Raw genomic sequence first — 20,219 nt, forward strand, 5'->3', positions numbered from 1 at the left:
AACCGGATGCGAACGTGAACGACGAGGCGAATAATAAATAATATTAAATTATAGTGTATCACGAATAATGCAATGTATTTAGATTCTACGCAACAGCTTTGGGCGGAAGAGACTGAGTGTTATCTATGGTCGTGTGTACCTATATACATGTGTCCGATTAAATACGTTTTATTAATTTTAATTTTAATTTATTTTATTCTAATGATAGGCCTTTTTTATTATGTTTTTCTAGTCACAAATTATAAAAAGTATATAATAAAGGTCTCATTATTGTAATTGTTTTTATTTTTGAATGTTATTCATTAATAAAACAGTTTTGATTTTTAGTATCAGAAATATGTACTATAATAATTTACATTCAATAATATTATTGTATATAAATGTATAAAAATTTTATGAATCGTAAGAATTTGATATGAACATTGTTGTGGGAAGTTGGTATGCATTTACACTAATTTTATTACACTTTATTTTAAAGACTTATAGAATGAATACAAAATAGGGTGGACAATGGACAAATGGGTATCGTTCTGCTGTTTAGTAGGGAAATCGTAAGTTCCTACACGAGAGTAACAGGTAGGTAAAGAATCACATATACATTAATTCCTACATATTATGTGATATGTAAGTTCCTATGCACGGAAATAAAAAGGTACGTATGTAGTTCTTAGTTTCCTACACAGTAGAAGACAGGTCCCTACATTAGTTCTTACACGGCGTAAGACAGGTACATATGTAAAAAAAATATAATATATTTATATTATAATATTGTAAGTTATCAAACTGATAATATTGTCTCAAAAGGTCACTGCTATAATGGATGTGTTAAATTTAAATGCAATGACAGGTATAATTGTATACGAAAAACGATTTTGAACGGAGATGATTTGTCAGTCTAGGACATATTATATTAATACCTATATATTTAAATTGTAATATAAATATTTTTTTGATAAAAGTAATTTATTTTTCTCAGCTACTGGTGAAAGTTTCAAGTTTCTGCAACTTTTACTTTTTGAATAACAAAAAATATTTTAAATCGTTTTAGGTTATATCGTTATTTAACATGATTTCGTAAAAATTTAAATTTCATGCACTCATAATTTTTTTTCTATATTGACGCTGGAGTTTTTTTGACAGTTATTTGAAGAAAAAGTTATGGTGAATCTTGTATTGGGTTTTTTAACCTTAGGTATAAATCACCTAAGTTTTATGAATTTATAGCTTAAAAAAAAAGTCAAAATATTTTGAAAATTTAATTGTAAATATATAACACTAATATTAACATTTGGTCAAATTTCAAATATTTACAATGATTCGTTTTTTAGTTACGGCAAAATAAAAAAATCGATTTTGTCGAAAACTGATTATGCGTAAAAATGCCTATTTTTCCGTTACGTTTTTAGGATTATTCCTGACGCTTTTGAAAACTACTGGAATTTTTTATTTTTGACCTCTCCAAGATTTTCCTTTTCAAAGAGCTGAAGTTAAAAATCATAGCATTATTATTTATTACTACTCTAAAACGTGATGACACACAAAAAAAAACACATTGTAAAATAAATACGTTTAGATATCACTCCGTTCAGAAACTAAAAAAAAAAACAAAAATTTTAGAAATTAAACGTCAAAACAAACATTTAACAGGTAGCCATGGCCAATATAAGAAAAAATAAAATTGACTATTCAAACACATTTTTATATGCTTATATTGTTTCGGCTACACGATTAATCGTATATTTGTGTAGTAAAGTTTCGAAAGGTCATGACTTATTTAACATTTAATCATTTGTACTTACTTTCAATGTTGGTATGGCCCACTCAAGTACTGGATAATATGTAGTACCAATTAATATTTTTCAATGTTGGGAATCCATAATAATGAGAAAATTTATAGTTAAATCACTTATGTGTCACATAGGGTTCCAATTTAATCAATTTGTTAACATAGAAGATTGAAATAAGTTCAGGGCTTAAAACCGGTAACCGATTTGTAACGAAAACTTGTAAAAAACCGTAAATTTGAGAACCGAAATACGATAACCGCTTTTAGTTTTGGAATGCTGGAAGCGGTTATTGGTTATCGGTAATCAAGATAAATATCTAAATATTAACATCAAAGCGGTTACCTCGTATTTTCAATCTCGATTTAATAACCAAAACCTATTCTAGACCAAAATAATTAATGGTATTTTCGTGGTACAAATAATACTTGAATACGTCACGATTATATTATTATAGTTGAATTTAATTGTCCGCAGCTATTTTTAAATTGTTAAGGTTTATCACATTATACTTCGTTTTTTATACATTTATAAATAGTTTAGTATTAAATTATAACTCCCAGTGGGTCAGAGCCCAAACCCTCCTAGTTCTGCATTTGTTATTTGTAGTGTTTGCTCCAAGGGTCGGTCCGATGGCTAGCGTAGAATGCTCGATCTGCACACCCAGGTTTTGGGGTACTATAATGTATATTATATACAATATAACCAAAAAGTTATGTGTCAATGTATCACTCTTAGTGTCATCTTGGAAAATAATTATGTTAAATTTCGGTTTTTTACAGTTATAAATACAAAAATTATAACAATAACAATTTTTTATGCATTTTAGTTTTTTGATTTCTTAAGACTGCCATTATCTTGATCATATGATTTAAACTTTAAAACAATTTGAAAAAATAAATATTGAATTTGAGTGAAATCGACCAAATTAAAACATATTAAGTTTTTCGTTTTATAATAATAATTGTTAAGTTAACAACCCACGAATCGCCTAAATAAACTATTTTAATAAATATGATTAAAAATTTAAAAACCGGTTTTAACCAATAACCGATTACCAAAACCCTTATAAACGGTTTTTAAACGATTAACGGTTATCATAATGTTTGAAATACCTTTAAAGAAACGGTTATCGGTTATCATAATATCAAAATTAAACGATAATAAAAATTTTTCGCCTCCTACCGGAGCCGATTACCGACTTTATTGAGAATGGATTTAAGCCCTGGAAATAACTTAAGTCTAGTTTACTTAACACATACATAGCTTCAAAATACAAGGGTAGTTAGCATGTATTTTTCTATACTTCCAATACTTCCATGGTCATAACTTGAAACAAATGAAATAAAGTGTGTTACATTGATAATACACTTGGTATTAATTATTAAATTTAAATATTGAATTTGATTATTGAAAAAATTATATTTATTATTACTTTGATATAAATTGATTTACATCTTCATGGCTTCATCAATTGTAGTTTGTATGATTTAATTATCAATATTATATACCAAAAACATATGTATTTATAGTATTAATTATATTACATCATTAAGGTTGAATGTTCTGATTGAATAATTATTTTAAGATGTTAAGCTAGTAAAGTGTATAAGGGTAGGGAGTTCAACCCCCCCCCCCCCCGAAATAATTTCGAGTAACGAGGAAAAAATTGTTTTATTATGTTGTGACACAATTTGTATTGCTAAATTTAGTAAGCCCTTCCCGAAATTTTTTTTGGTGTACGCACCTGAAACCAATATTAAGTTAGATAAAAGGATTTTAAAATCTATTTTGTAATCCAAGTATTTTATATTTCATACATGTGATTTTAATAGTTTAATGAATTATAAATGTATAAAGTGTTTTTAGTGGTATTTTCTTAATACACATTACATATTTTATTTTTAATTGTACAAAATAAAATTAATCGTTGCCATAGAGAATATAAATGTCTCAGTAAATAATTAGTTTAATGTTTTATATACATATTTTGAAATTCTAAAATAATAAATAATAATAATAGTAATAATTACATTCTTTAGAGACAATTGATCAATACTGAAATACAAATAAGGAACTGAAAGAGTTATGGATAACCAGGTTTATAATTATCTAAATTCCATTTACATTTTGTTAGGTTAATTTTTTTTTTATTATTCTTTTAAGGATATTGAAATCAATGAAGCATTTGATTTAATGGACACAAATGGGCAAATGGCAATTAGTACAAGAGATTTTAAATTTGCAATAAAGGCATTGGGATTGGAACTTCCTCGAAATCAATACATACAGTTACTGTCTAAAATTGAAAAAGACCAAAAAGGTTACATAAAAAAGAAAGTATTCATAGAAGAAATGCGTAAAATATTACCGAAAAGAGATGTTAAGATTGATTTGATTAAAGCTTTTCAATTAATTGATGAGGATGATACAGGCAAAATAGATTTTAACAATCTAAAGAATGTTGCCGATATACTAGGGGAAAAAGTATCCGATGAGGAAATCATCAATATGTTAAACGCTGCAGATGAAGATGGAGATGGGCAAGTGAACTTTACAGAGTTTATGAGGATTATAGATAAAGCTAGAAAAGTGTTATAATTAAATAGATTTATTATTTGTGTAGGTACTATATTAAAATAATAATTATGGTCATATTTTTTCTAAAATAAACAATGTTACATGAATAAAATATAATAAAAATACTAAAAATAAGTTTGATTTTAAATGTTTATCTATATAAATAATAAAAAATCTAGGTACAAAAGGTATACCTAAATATATCACTATTTCTCAGGAGTTAAATACTAACCATATAAAGCTTTAAGAACACCATCTGTGATTATGTCTGGTAAACATAAACGTTTTTCATGTCTGTTTTTAGATGGAATATGTTCACTTATCATGTGAAACACTGGACGCTGATACTTAACATCTATTTTATGGCTAAACAATAAGATACAATGTTGTAAATTACAGTAGCAATATTATAAATGTTTATATTTATGTTACTTAAATATGGGGGCAAAGTTAAAAAGCATACCTTGGCTGAAACTTTAGCCCGAGGAATTCCATGACCTGTTTATATCCACCTTCAATTTTGAAAACTGTCTGTAAATACCTCTCCAAACCAGCCCTTCTTTGTTCAAGGACTTTTGGTTGTGAACATCGTATACGTTTTGATGGAAATGGTGGTGTAGATATAGATTTCCTCAGCTATAAGACAAACAAAAAATACAATATAGTGACTATACGACAACAGTCTAGTCGGGTCTTATACTTCTCTATGGAACGCGTGAAAAGCGCTATACCGTTTTTCCACACACTCCTGGTAGCCGTCTGACAGCACCTTGATCGTGTACACATAGTGTGGCTTGACATCCTGCACCAGCCCGTACTTAGGTATAGTGATTTCAGTCATATTTACATGGCCATGTTTTCTTTAATGTGGTCAAAACTCCAACAGACACAAGGCAGCCAGCGTAGTGGACCAACTCTACCACTCGGTCGGGTCGGATCGTCAATGACCGAAAATGAAAACCGTGTTGGGGCGAGACATTGCAACGACAATCCAAATCCTTGTAAGTAAAACTTATTATAATATAATATTATTTATTTATATTAGATAAAATTGAATGGACATCTTACTTCTCTCTAATAATTTAACAATAATAGATAATATAAAACGAACGACTCGATCGAGTACCTATTCGAAACTATAGTGTACTACTTATTAGTATGGTTACTCAGATTATTATTAATTAATTAAATATTTATTACGATTCAGATAAAAATATTATAATAATTATTATTTATTATGATAACCTACGGTTATCGCTTATCAGTTAACTGTGTTTATTTCATTTCACATGTACAATAATTATATCATAGTCGATGTTTTTTATCATAATAATACCAGACTAGTTATTTTTTGTTTTCATAATACTACTAAGTACTAGAGTACTAGTCCGTGTTCTATACTCCTGTGATAATATTGTCAATATGTTTAATGCTTAAATTATGTACAATAAAGTATAAACTGTAATACTATATAACGTGAATTACAAAGTAATATGTTAAAGGCTAAACGCAAGGTTTATATGTAAGCATAATATACACTGGAAAAATTATATTGAATGATTATTTAAAAAATTTAGAATATCGATTGAAATATTTATATTATACTATTTGACATCCGTGATACTTTTTAACAGTAGTTATCATAATATTGATTTTTTTTTATCAAATTGGCGCAATTGTATTTAACATATTCTGCGATTGTATTCTCGACATTCACTAGCAATCAATTTTCGTTTGCAAAGTAGGTACTTATTATGTTTGAGTAACACTGACTATAGTATTTAAAGTAATATTAATATTAATTACAAAATTGTAATTTCTTAATATTTGCCAATGATAATTGATAAATATTAAATTTAATATTGTTTAATACTTATCTCGATTTTTATGTTAAAATATCCATATTAGATATTACTATGTTAGTATATCTACCAATAATAAATCAACCGTTGGTATTCGTCTTTTAATTTTGGTAACAGTAAATATTTATAATAATAGTAGCTAGTAACATAGATAAAAGGTAAGTAAGTAGTAATTACTTATCCAAAAGTCTGACTTGTACTCCATAACAATGCCCGAGAATTACAGTTGTGATCATTGTGAAAAAACATTCACGAATCGTCGACATTATGATCTGCATGTTGACGGTCATTTACGAAACATTTGTCGTGTTTGTGGATTATCTTGCAACAGCCGTAAAATGTTGGTCACTCATATGTCTACAACCCATGGATCTAAATTGGACCCAATTGTGTTGGATTGCAAGTACTGTATGAAAACGTTTGTTCAAAAACGTTCATTGCACTTGCATTACAAGACTGTGCACAAAAACACGGGTACTATATGTCTCGATTGTGGACAGCCATTTGATAGTAAACAAGAACTTGCTGATCATATAAAAACAATTAAGCACGGTGACGGTTTCATATGTCATAAGTGTGGGGAAGTTTTTACCCGAAATCAACAGTATAAATTACATTTACAAGTAAGATTTTTCATCATTAAACATGTTTAAATTAATAAATATAATTAATTATTTTACCACAACTATTTATAGAGGCACGATGCATACTGTTGTTTCAATTGCAATGCACAATTTGCAAATTCCAAAAAGTTGAACAAACATTTGAAATTGTGTATTTCAATACCACCGATCGACAACTATTCTAAAAATAAACAGTCAACCACAGGTATACTAATAATTCACTTTTTGTAATAAATTATTTGTAAATCCAAGTACCTAGTAAATGGTATATTAATGAAATTCTATTAAAGTTTCAAAATAATATTAACTTTAAGAATAAGGAAGTTGGCACATTTATTTTTTCTCTTTTGCCTAAGACTTATGAGCAACATGGCAAATTTACATTCAGGAGAAGTACTAATTTTGTTTCATTACTTAGCTTTAATTTTAGAGTGAATTGATCTATTAAAAAATTTAATATTGAAAATACTATTTGTGTTTATACCTTGACATTTTTTTTACAATATTTATACTTAGTGATAATTTGGATAATGTTCTTATCTTTAAGTTTAATGATGGGTCAGAATTTTAATATTTAAGCTAACAAGTAACATCACATAATTGGTTTTGCTGGACCCAAAACTGGCAAATTTGCAATGTTGCTTACTAGCTTGTGGATCAGAGATGGAAAATAAAATAAATAGTGTGCTGCCATCCTCTTAATAAATATATTATTTATATGACAGACTGTTAGAAGACATAGTCTGTCTTTTATTAATACACATATACCAATTTGCACTTGTTTATCATTTTCTTAATTTTACAACTTATCAAATTTATTGTTTTAATTTTAAATTATAATATTTGTTTTAAGGTGTTGTTTATGAATGCATCGAGTGTAAAAAGTCGTTTGAGAAAAAAAAATATTATAAACGCCATATGAAAACGGTAATTCACTCAACTAATAAAGCTGATAATCCATTTTATTGTGCTCATTGTCCTAGAATATTTTATTATAAATTTAATCTAGCATCACACATGAAACAAGTACATTTTAAACAATACAATAATTATATTTGTAATTTGTGTGGACGGAGTTTTCAATATGCAAATAATTATAAAAGGCACAAAGATTCGCATATGCAAGTTAGAAATTATGTTTGTGAACACTGTGGTGCTTGTTTTTATCGTAAACAGGCTTTGCAAGATCATCAAATTGCTATACACAATGAAGAAAAGAATTTTGTTTGCAATGTATGTGGTGATAATTTTAAATTAAAATCCATTTTAACAAGGCATATGAAAAATCATTCTGAAACCAAAAAATATGTGTGTCATTGTAAACGTATATTTAAATTTGCATCAAATTTACGTCGTCATCAAATCAACATCCACAATCAAGTATTTACTGACTCTATAAAAATAAAACGCTTTGTGGAAGATATTAGCCGTTCATCTCCATTGGCAGTCATGAATGAAGAAAAAGAAATACAAAGATTGAAACAAAAAAATATCAACCACCTTAGATTAGAAGACACTGTATCATATTCATTAATGGCGTATCCTGATAACTTAGATTTAAGTAGTGTCGATATAGCAGAAAGTGTACTTCAAGTAGCCTCAGCATCAAATTATAAGATAGAATGTGAAGAAAATTCATGTTTTCCTGGAATTCATCCTCCTATTGAAACATCTCTAGTATGCAGCTTAAATGATGGTGTAGATTTGTCTCCTAATTCTTCACAACAATACTTATCTGATTATGATGTTCCTCATCAGTTTCCATTTCTGAATATTTGAATTAGTTCCATGTCTCAAAATTGCATTTATGGATGTTAAATAATCATAAAACAATTTTTTTATAATTCATAAAGATTATTGTAAAAATATTACCAATATTAAAGTATTAAGCTGAGAATTACTTTCTAGTCTACTGGAATTGTTATGTCTAGTGTAAAAATCATGTTCATATTTCCAAGAAATATCTAACAAATTAGTTTTATTTGAAGAACATCATTATTTATTATAAAAATGAAAAAGAACAAAGATTTTAATTTTTGTTGCAACCACAGGATCACTAATATTATTTTCTAATCACTTAAAATATGTTCACGCGTCAGTCCTATTTTTATAGTTAGTTTTAAGCATTTATTAATATCAGGAATATAATTTGTTAAATTTGAACATTTTAATAAAATACAAGCAGCATTTTTAGTTTCTAAAATTTGTAATTATTTTTCAAAATAAGAAATATATCTGAAAGTGAGTTCTAAACTTTCAATATTTTATTATAATAGAATAGTCAGCCAATAGTATAGTCTTTTCTTTATTTTTTTGAAATTTAAAACCTAAAAATGTGTACACCTCTATTATATAGAGAATTTGGGCTTATTTTTCTAGTGAACAAAATAAAATACTATTTTTTGGAAATATGAACCCAAGTATAATAAACAAATATGCAAATAAAAGCAACAAATTAAATACCCTCCTAAAAAAATGTGTATTGAATTAGTGAATTGTACTTAATAATAATATTAGTAAATTGATAAACAAGGTTGTTATAATTTAAATTTGTATTATTTTGTTCTATACTAAAATTAACTTTATTTTATAAGAATCTGTATTCTTTAGTTAAAACAAAGATTTGTATTAATTTTTGTCAGTGGTCTCCAATGGTTTCAGCCATTTTTTGACCAAGGGCTACTGTTTTATATTCATACTGTTCACTACCTATTAAAGATATATTGTAGGTATATATTTTATTATTATTTAATGCTAAATAATTGTATAGTTAAAAGTTTATTAAAATGAGTATGCAATTCATAAAATCATTGTACAGATATCTACTGAAACGATGCTCATTTTTATGAAGTAAGGTGTACAATTTTCACTTTTTTAACCAAAATAAATAGTCTTATAATTTTCAAGGAAATTATCAATTTATTATGTAAGAGAAAAAAAAGTAAAAAAATACCTAATATCTATACTGAATGTGCCTTATAATTATTGGTTAGTACTTAGATCCTATATGGCTATATACATAAAAGTATATAATAATAATAAATATTATCTTATAAGTTATAATTTATATAATATGATTATTCTGGACGTGTGTCATGTGTATGCCACTGAACTCTTAAACGGCTGAACCAATTTTAATAAATTTTTGGGTGGGTCTATGAATAGATTAGATTCACCACCGTCATTGCAAGCTGACCCCTATAGTTGATTACAATTTTGATAATTTATGTTAATCAAAATCCATCCAAGTTATTCATTATTTAATTTAAATTGATATGTTATATTTTTATGGGTTTGCAAGTATAGTGCATCATATTTTTGTATAGGAATATGAATATTATGAGCCTTAAAATTCTAAACATCTAATTACAATTATTGTTTTTCTGAATTATATATAATTTTTAATTTAACTAAATCATGGTAATATAAAATAAATTTTGCAAACAAGTTGTATAAGAAGTTTTTTATAAGTATATTAGAGCAAAATGTCCTTATTACTTGTTAATAAACAAAAATGTTTTTTAAGGGCGTAATGTTATACGGGCCTAGGGGCACCAAATCTCTTAATCCGGCACTGGTTAAACTTAAGTGGCAAACCGTCATTTATTAATAGGTAAGTCTCGCGTGTTCGGGCAGTGCTCGCCACGGAATTAGACTCACAATTGGATCCAATATAATACACCGGTGCAATCTAGTTGTAGGAAATGTTAACATGAATATGTCTTAAATTACATATGTGTGAATTTTAAATGCCAATTATATTAGAAACCACTCATTCGATCATTTTTCGAATTTTAAATGAAAGAATACACTACGAATTACGGAATAAGTTTCAAGTATAGCTTTATGGACCCAACGGCCAACTCTGTCTAATGATTAAAGAATATTGAACGACAAAATAAAAATAAATTAGTGGCGCCATAGCGCCATCTGTCTAGGAAAATAAAATTTAAATTTAATACAAAAAATAGTAAAACTTTTCTTGGCGAAGTCTAGCTTAATACAACGTTACTAGACAATTGTTAATATTGTATTAATTTAAATGTTTTCAGTTAATTTTAAAATAATGATTATAAAAATGTATTTAAACAAATTAACGATTTGCCAGTGAACTTATAGGTACCTAATAAAACCAAAATGCAATTATCATGGGCGGAACTGCGGCCTGTGCCAACTGCTGGGCTATGGCCTATCTGTTTGTTCGGACGGAGAAGGTCTTAAGCTCATTTCCTATTCTAAAAGTTAATTATCAATGAAAGTTATTATTATTTTTAAATAATTATTTAAGCAAACGGGACCAAAGTCCTGAACTTTTTTTTAGTTTTCCATAGGTACAACAAAATCGTCGGGCAAATCGTAACGAGTACAAAATATACTACAATATCCATGTGCGAGGGCCCCCATACGGCCTATGAAGTATTCACTTCAATTATACAATTATAGTCGTTTCTTATTTAATTTATTTTTAACATTCCGGCTGGCGGAGGATATACATTAATTTAATCAACTACCCTATAAACAATATTGTTTATAGTAAATGAAGAAAAAAGATTGAGGTTGAGGCTCAAAGGAAAATTGCAGCTTTTAATATGCCAAGCCGACACTGTATTTGATCATAAAAACCAAAAACGAATAATATAATTTACAAAAAAATATTAGAAAATCAATAGAAACTTTGAAAACTTTAAAAAAAACATTTAATCTGATCCTCGAGTGAAAATAATTTTTAAAATTTTTTTTTTTAAATGATAAAAAAAAATTTCACGGGCAACACCGAGCGGGACAGATTTTTAAAGTTGATATATCGGAAATATCATATAAACACCAAATCGGAATGCAATTTGTTCGGGAAACTAAATGCATGGGGACAGCTAGTGTTTTATAAAATTAATTATTATATACAATAAAGATAATATTTACCTACGTCTAATCGCACAAAATGATGACTATATTTTTACTAATTAGTAATAACTAATATTACTATTTAATGGTATATTCTCGGATATACTCTGAAATTTTTATATTTCTAGCCCCTAAGGGGGGTCCGTGTACCACATTTGTTTTATTTACTGTAAATAAAACTATAGGTTCACAACTACGTCGTCTACTCGCGCGTCTGTTGTATCGTGTACTCGTGTGCCTTTTATCGTAAATTTCCAGAATTTGGTTGATTGCAACTTTTTGAGATGACATAGCTGTGAACACGTAAGATCTAAAAAAAAGTCTTCTTTATAGATCTTGGTAAACACGGTCCCGATGTCCCGACCGTTTTTAAGGAACTCAACATGGACAATTTTCTATGTGCATGGATACGGGTCGTGTACTCGTGTAAATATGTACGTAGTAAGATGTGATCATTAGTGTATATAGTCGTAGTGGCACTTTAATGTTTTATGTAATAGAAATAGCGTAAGAAATAATTCCCACACGCGTGCACATGCATCATGTAAATAACGTACTACATATGAATATAACTTTTTTTTTGTTAAGTTTTAATTTTTTGTCAATTGTATTAACTATTGCATACCTATTTTTTAGTTAGTCATGAAATTTACTCAATGATAACTTCATTAAAATTTTTAATTAATTTTTTCTCTTTGATATTATTATTCATTAACATTTAAAAAATTAAAATTAATTTAATTTTTAAGGGGTTTAGGAGTTAAATTTAAAAAAGCGGAAAAGTCGTTTTTAAGTAAATTAAATTACGAATTCAAATATATTTTCAGAATTTTTATCTGATGACTAGAAAACTGGGTACACGTACGTCACTATATAATATATCAGGTAACCTTGACATAAGATAATAGGTACTATATTTTAGTAGAAAATACGGACGGAATCGAATTCCCTTGATATTAACGCAACTTTCTACAATAAAAACGCGATTGCCAATATATTTCAATTTGTTTGTTTGTATAGAAACGATTCAAAGAAGGATAATATAACAAAATATAGCGCACGGAGATCGAATCACGGGGACATAAAAAACACAAATAATGCTAGATCTAAACGAGAGCCTACAAATATTCGCGACATTTAAAAGATGTCGATAAATTCGAAGCCACGACCGCGTGGGTCGAATCAACCTTGCAGCGAAGTATCCACGAATGATAACATAGGTAGATCGTGTACGTACCTGCTCCCCCCCTTCTCCCAATCACGTCAAGCAATAAAATGTCAAAAATTACCCAATGGGTGCGTATCTCGAGTATATATTGTATTATTCATATTATCAACACGGTACACGAGGGTTAAATACACGCGTTGAATATGATTATCGTGGACGACGACGATGACGACTGCGACTACGATACGCAACGGCTATACCTACGACGGCGGCGGATCGATTTTTTCGGTTTTCGACGGTCGGACGGCGACGGCGGCGCCCGTGTGTGGATGTGTGACGGCGCGGCGCGTACGGTCTACGCCGACGGTTGTGGCCTAAACCGAGACACCGCCGCGGTCGCCGAGCCCGAGTGGTAGTCGTAGTACCGGTGTGCACGCGACCGCACGCACCCAAACGCGCGTTGGGGCCGGCCGTGATAGGGTTCGCGCGCGTTTTATACACCAACGACGACCGGGCGGGCGGCGTTCGTCATCGCAGTTGTGTTGTTTTACATTTTATTTTTCCACTTTTTAGTTGGCACCTATAGCAATCTCGTTTTAGTTCATCACCATCGTATATGGTCCGCGTGAAACGAACCGGTCGTGTCGTAGCTCGTTCCACTAAATGACATCAAACATCGTACTGCCCGGCGGACGCGATGAGAACGTCACAGTCGACGGTAAATAATAGCAAATATTACGTATTATTATTATATATATATTATTGTTATGTACCTATGCTGCGTACTACCACCGTCCAGTGAGGAAATGGCGTGTTTGTGAGCGAGTTGAAATTATTCGTTGAACGCATGAAATGTGTTCTGTAATATTCTGTGTTCGAAATATTATATTTTTATGCTCTCATAAAGTTTTTTTGATAGTAAGTTCAAAAGATTATAACTAGGTATTTTATAATCAACATATTTTCAATTGCTCCGTAAGAAACATATTATACTCAGTATATATTTATCAAAAGTTAAACTACCAAATTGTTACTTATTTGTAATTACACTAACGTTGTTTTGGAACACATTTTTTATTTTTTGGCCATAAAATATTAAAGAGATTTAAGATATGGTGTTATCCGATTAAAAATTTCTTAAAATTTTTTTTTAACGAATATTGTTTTAATAAGTTTTGATTTCCTTACTCACTCTACTTTTCAAATACTATATATAATAACAGTATAGTTTGATAATAACAAAGCATAAAAGTATTTTATTATAAATATATAATAATATTTATTCCATACTATCAATATTATGTTACGAATTTACGCATTGATTTTTTTGCGTAGGTCCTATGAAATGTGTTTTTGTATTCCAGTTGTATTATGTTGCTTCGTTTAATTTTTGATTTATTCGTCTTTGTTTTATCTCAGAAAATTTATTATTTGACGATAATATTTACTAACCATATTATCATCATAAACAGTTTCTACAATTGCCAAAGACATTTTTTACTAAATTACTGTACGTTAAACAACCATAAATAAAATACTGCAATGTTTTGAGTACATACCTATTACCTATATTTAGACCTTTGTATACACAAATGTATATCCACATTCCACATAATATTATAACATATAACCTAATAACCAAATTAATTGATTATTCACTCAAAATTCGATTTTCATGTATCGAAATACCCAAAAGGTCTAAAGTATATTATTCAGCTTCAGAGTATTAAGTTGAAAATGTATATTATTTTCAAAACAATTAAAACATTGAAGTACCTAATTGTAAAAATATAATTTTTTCAATAATGCTACTTTGCAATGATAGCAACTAGGTATGTAAATAAAATATTTAGTCAAAAGTCAAAATTTTCGTAATAACAAACGTAAATACTATAGATCACCTTGTATTTTACATTAAGTTTAAACATGATAGCTTTAATAATTGCTGCAGTATCTATAGTATCTATCTACTGGCATGTCGGTCGCTCATATCTCTATATAACAGTATATTAACCTTTTAGGCGTTTATGCATTTTTTGTTGAGGTAATATTTATTCACGTAAAAGCATTTTTTATAAGGCACAAGACAAAATATAAAAAATAAAAATTTAAGCTAACGAGAAGCAATGGGTACTATAGTTAAAACAACTTTAAATTAATATTTACAACAGACATTTTTTTGAAGTAATTATACTGTATCTTCTCCTCAAATAGGACGAGTTGAAGTCAATTGACGTTGAAAAGTTATCAAACACCAATGTTGGAGTTTCAATTAAAATTAATATCTCAAATATACAACGATGAACTTTAATTTACATAATGCGAATTAATCTTGTCAGATATTCAATCCAGTACATTTAATTCTGATTTTCAGAATGCCCAGTCCCAATTAACACGTAAACGTGATATAAAATAATATTATAGTATAATTAGTAATTATTAACACTGAGTGAAACGGTTGCGATAAAATGCATGACTACCGTCAAATGTATTTAATGTATTAATCGTTTATTTTTTCTAGATAAATAATTATAATAGGTACCTATATTTAGGTAATAATATTAAAAACAGTAAATAATGAATCGTTAGTTTTGATTTTTATGATTAATGTTCAACGACAAATATCAAATTTATTTTATTAGTATATGTTGTATGTGTTTACGTATTTAAATCACCCAGAAACAAGTATGTTTATACAAAATCTGAATTTAAATTCGTATAACATGCACACCGGAGGGGTCCCATATTCGTGGCGACGTGATTGCGGTCAAGCTGCGTTTGAGAATTTTTTTTCTTGCATGATGAATAAAATACGGAAATCTCCTCATTAAACTACAACCACACCATTAGGTTATGTTTTACGATTTATTGTTGTTAATTTTAATTTTTACAATTAGTTCGTAAGTGTATAACATTTTTGGTTCAGTTAACAATTTATTCAGAAAAAAATATCTTTACCTATTTGGTGATAAAAATATTAAGCAATAACTGTTATTTATACATAACACATTTGCATAAAATGTATCGTGTATTGTTTTTTCTCATGAATGTCTAACATGGGGAGAGGAATTGCGTTGCTATTATTTCCCCATGAATACAACAATATTATAATACAGTTAAAGTGGAAGACTTGCTATCGTATTGTTAATGGACGCTATAAGAAAATATTGTTTGAAAAAAGTCAATGTATGTATTATTAAAATAGGTAAAATTCAATGCATTTTCACTAATGTATAAACGATTAATATTTGTCATAATATCCAGCTTGCTCAAAGCTTCCGTATAATATATTATTTTCGTATGAATTTAAACTAAGTTTATGCAATGATAAATAGTTTTTTAAGTTTTTTTAAATTAACTAAAATGTTTAAATATATATATATTTATGATTAATTATTTGTTTTTATTGATAAAATGTAATTTTTTTATGTATAAATTAAACAAATAAATTTCAACTTTCTATTTAAATTTTAAACAGACGATATATACTCATATATATATTTGCTTTGATGTATAATAAAATAATTAAAATGAGAATAAAAATTTATTAACAATTTATCTGACAAATATATCATATCATTTTTATAAAGTATATTAATGTTTTAGATTTTTAGCGGAGCGATAAATATTTTTATTTTACAATGATGTGTATTTTTTTTGTGTATGCGTACACGATAAGTAGGTAGTCGGTAATTAAATTTTCAACTTTGATGGTGGTTTTGGATAAAAAGTTTGATTTAGCTTGTACTTAAGAGGTTAAAATTAATTACTCTCAGTATTTATTTTTTAATCGAGAAAAACACAAAAAACAACGGGAATTTTTACGTAAATCCTATTTTTGACAAAATCGATTTTTTTTTTATGTAATTAAAAAATAACAGTAAGATAGGTACTTGAACATTTCACCAAATGTTTATGCTACATTTTATATTTTATGAATATTTTTAAGTAATTTATAAGCACAAGATATATAGACAATTATTTTGTTTAGACATTTTAATTTAAAATTTGGATGGAATTATTTATTTAAACGATTAATAACAATAATAATGATGTTATATTTTAAAAACATTATTCGTGAGAACTTAAAACTTTTACGTATAATATATTATTACGAATTTTGCTATATAGAATGGTACTTTTTGTTTATTTTAAATATTATCTATTTATATTATGAATCTATTTTTACTGTTTTAAGGTATTTACAGAAAAATTTTATTAAATTTTGAGTTATTTAAGTTGATAAAGGCTAATGGACCGTTTCCGCTTAGAATCATTTTTAGTAGAACGATAATATATCATTGAATTCAAATTTAACTCACCTGTAATAGTGACCCACTCGATACTCAAAGTTCACCAAAATGGTACCCATTTACCAACCTTATTTCGTTGATGTCTGTGGGCTGTTGCTCATGCCACGAATGCATTCCAAAACGGCAAATGAGTTCCGAATAATTGTGGCTATTCATTTTCGAGAAATGGTTTGGTCTTATCACGAAAATCAATAAATTGGTTTTTATTTAAGCCCAATACCTATTTTTAGAAATAATTCTTATTCAGTCATTCATGGTTTATTACTAGGATTAAAAATACGTGTTGTGTATTTGTATAGTATTCGATTTTATTTAAATAATGCTTGGTGTACATTGTTAGTGCATTATGAATATTATTTTGGTTTTTAGTCTTATGTATTTTAAAACAAATTTTTTCATTTATTTTAAGAATTAAAATATTATCTATTTATATGTTTATGTAAATTTAAGACGTTACCTATATATTATTATTTAATTTTTATAAAATTAAGCAAAACATTTAATTTTAAGTATTTAATAGTTATACTGTATATTATGTTTAGTATTAAGTTAAAAAAAATAATTTTAGTTAATCACAATGGAAAATCTTTAAATCACAAATATTATATGCTACGTAATTATTCCAATTTCTATTGATAATAAATTTGGTTAGAAATTCTGTTTTAAGTCGTAATATTTAACTATACAACGCTTGAAAATCTAATAGTATGATTTATGATAAAAAAAACTTTTAACACAACTATTTATGTGACTCATTCCATTAGGTCGTCTATCTAAACATAAATTGTGTACATTTATTATATTTAATTTGTTATACTATATGTATAGTATTTAACAATATTCTATCTAGTTTTTAGATTTTTAATAAATATATTTATTTTACTAAAATAATAATTTGGTATTTTATCGTTAATGTTTAAAAAGAAAATTAAAAATTCAATATGTTAAAATGTTTATTTAATTCTGACAGTTTCATAATGTTGTTTTATGGGTGCTGAACAATTAATAGTACCTATATGCAGGACCGTATTAAGGAGTTGTTCGGTAGGCTATAGCCAACACTGGTATTAGGGAGTGAAAACATTTTTAAGGTGACTATATTTTCGAATTTGTAATGGGAAATTATAATTTAACCGTGTAATGTTGAATATTGATTCTTTTTACATGTTAATCTAAACCACGGAATATTGCTCCGGTCTAAAATGACCGTGCTCGATGCACGTTGTTTATTTTGAACCGTATAGGTATAGCTAATTAGACTACAGACTCTGTATTTCTATCAGTTTAGAATAAACAATAATAATACTCAAAATACGATAATAATGTATTGTTGTATCATTCTGCACTTATTCGTTACTATAAATTTTAATCTAATCGTCAATTGGATAGATTGTGTACAATGTAGTACTGCATGCGCCTGTATATTGATATTACAGTAATTACATTTTTAATTACATTACTTAGTAGCAGAATTCTAGTATTGCTTTTATAATATCTAATTTATTATAAAATAAGTAATAGTAATACGATTAATATTAGTATGCATATCTTACAATCAACAGTGATAACATACATTTTTGTTTATGTATATCTTTTTGATGAATCCCATTGATTAATGACCAGTGATCATATTATAGATTTATAGATGTAACAGTTTTAAAATCAATACATTTTATTTAATTTGTAATAATTTAATAATTGAACTCCACAAAAGAAAAGCTGCTTATGAAGACATAAAGTTTTAACAATATAATATCCAACTGCAGCTTTATTCAAAAAATAAAAGAGCTAGGTCCTTTGGATATATATGAAGGTGGAAAAAGATAAGAACTAGTAACTACCTATCTATAAACAAGATCTAGATGAAGCTTTAGAAAATGAATTTGTTATTTTCAAAGTGTTTTAATATTAGCCATGAAGCTTCCTAAAACCTTATTAGACATAAATAAATTTATAAAAGAAAAACAAATAGTCACAATTTGTCTATATGTTGATGTATGTGACTTGAAAAATGTTCCTGTGTAATTTTGCATTCAACTATTCAGCTAAAAGGTCTTTTGCTATATTTCACCGAATAAAAAATTATTTAATATCATCTCTTTTCAGAAAGACTTAACAGTCTTGTTGTTTTAAACTTAGAAGCTATTTTTAGTAAGGTTTTAATTATATACAAATGCGATAAGAACGCAGATTTATATTAAAATAATCAATAAAAAAGTTATATATAATATATTTATTATTTATATATATTAGTTTATTATAATATTATAATACTATTTACCAATTTACTATTCATTAAATTTGCTTTTTTTTTTATAAATATTAAACTGGATACCACAAATCCCTATATTTATCTTATGGCTTGTCACTTGTACCATGAAAGAATAATGTTTATGTTATAAAAATATTATTTTTTTTTTAAAAAATGTATTATTTATTTTTATGACACAATAAGTATTAAAATATTTAATTCAAAAGTACATTATCTCAGATTTATTATGAAAATAATAATAAAATTATTAAAACAGAATAGCAGGTATAAATCGGTAGAACATTTCAAGTGTCTAATAACGTATTTAAATTTTTACTCCTTAAAACTACGGTTTTCCATTGAAATATCTACCAATTGTTGTAAGTTCTTATTGTGGTATACTACGACAGACATAATAACTCTTCATGTATATTTTCGCACATCTTCCGAAAGAAATCCATGTAAGTGTGACGATTGATAGGTTTTGTATAATAAATGATAATATTATATTGTAATATGTAGTGTATAGTACAAATGAATAGGATTAAATGAGTTATCGTAAATTTTAGTTAAAAGTATTTTACCCCGTGGCGTAGTAAGGATTAACAATACTAAAAAACATAATCAACAATTAACAATAACTGTTCATTTTTATATTAAGTTGATACAACCGGGGGGCTGGTCCATTGCCTCCCCCACATGGCTACGCCACTGATTTTACCCAATTGAGCTTGTC

General features: G+C 27.5%; 4 protein-coding genes across 9 annotated transcripts in view; 3 read left to right on the forward strand and 1 right to left on the reverse strand.

Moving 5' to 3' along the window:
• The first annotated feature begins 3,872 nt into the window (after positions 1 to 3,872).
• On the forward strand, positions 3,873 to 4,500 carry LOC113560437 (caltractin-like). The gene is made up of 2 exons (XM_026966312.1): positions 3,873 to 3,884; positions 3,951 to 4,500. Exons 1-2 carry the CDS (start codon positions 3,873 to 3,875, stop codon positions 4,383 to 4,385), a joined length of 447 nt encoding a protein of 148 aa, XP_026822113.1. The 3' UTR covers positions 4,386 to 4,500.
• On the reverse strand, positions 4,442 to 5,595 carry LOC113549209 (sorting nexin-22-like). The gene is made up of 4 exons (XM_026950401.1): positions 5,433 to 5,595; positions 5,065 to 5,362; positions 4,828 to 5,000; positions 4,442 to 4,730 (listed from the first exon to the last, which is right to left on the reverse strand). Exons 2-4 carry the CDS (start codon positions 5,203 to 5,205, stop codon positions 4,592 to 4,594), a joined length of 453 nt encoding a protein of 150 aa, XP_026806202.1. The 5' UTR covers positions 5,206 to 5,362; positions 5,433 to 5,595; the 3' UTR covers positions 4,442 to 4,591.
• Positions 5,596 to 5,678: 83 nt separating this feature from the next.
• LOC113549208 (gastrula zinc finger protein XlCGF46.1-like) lies at positions 5,679 to 8,942 on the forward strand. Its single transcript, XM_026950400.1, has 3 exons — positions 5,679 to 6,849; positions 6,922 to 7,054; positions 7,703 to 8,942. The coding sequence occupies exons 1-3, from the start codon at positions 6,436 to 6,438 to the stop codon at positions 8,626 to 8,628; spliced, it is 1,473 nt and encodes a 490-aa protein (XP_026806201.1). The 5' UTR covers positions 5,679 to 6,435; the 3' UTR covers positions 8,629 to 8,942.
• A 4,381-nt stretch (positions 8,943 to 13,323) lies between these two features.
• Positions 13,324 to 20,219, forward strand: part of LOC113552232 (multiple C2 and transmembrane domain-containing protein) — a 56,530-nt gene continuing 49,634 nt past the window's right edge. For 5 of the 6 annotated variants that reach the window (XM_026955001.1, XM_026955010.1, XM_026954992.1 and 2 more), the window contains exon 1: positions 13,325 to 13,637. In XM_026955001.1, coding sequence (XP_026810802.1) covers positions 13,583 to 13,637 — 55 coding nt within the window. In that variant the 5' untranslated portion in view covers positions 13,325 to 13,582. Of the gene's footprint in view, positions 13,638 to 20,219 lie in introns of all 6 variants that reach the window. The other variant, XM_026955036.1, reaches the window with a different exon arrangement.

Source organism: Rhopalosiphum maidis, chromosome 1 (genome assembly GCF_003676215.2).
Source record: "Rhopalosiphum maidis isolate BTI-1 chromosome 1, ASM367621v3, whole genome shotgun sequence".
NCBI classification, from domain to species: domain Eukaryota; kingdom Metazoa; phylum Arthropoda; class Insecta; order Hemiptera; family Aphididae; genus Rhopalosiphum; species Rhopalosiphum maidis.

Bases quoted from the DNA above. Each gene is read 5' to 3' on its own strand.
- LOC113549209 (XM_026950401.1), bottom strand. From the start codon at position 5,205: ATGACTGAAATCACTATACCTAAGTACGGGCTGGTGCAGGATGTCAAG. The intron at 5,001-5,064 runs GTATAAGACCCG...TTTGTCTTATAG, and splicing joins TTCACGCGTTCCATAGAGAA to CTGAGGAAATCTATATCTAC. The intron at 4,731-4,827 runs GTATGCTTTTTA...CTTATTGTTTAG, and splicing joins GGGCTAAAGTTTCAGCCAAG to CCATAAAATAGATGTTAAGT.
- LOC113549208 (XM_026950400.1), top strand. From the start codon at position 6,436: ATGCCCGAGAATTACAGTTGTGATCATTGTGAAAAAACATTCACGAAT. The intron at 6,850-6,921 runs GTAAGATTTTTC...AACTATTTATAG, and splicing joins AGTATAAATTACATTTACAA to AGGCACGATGCATACTGTTG. The intron at 7,055-7,702 runs GTATACTAATAA...ATTTGTTTTAAG, and splicing joins AAATAAACAGTCAACCACAG to GTGTTGTTTATGAATGCATC.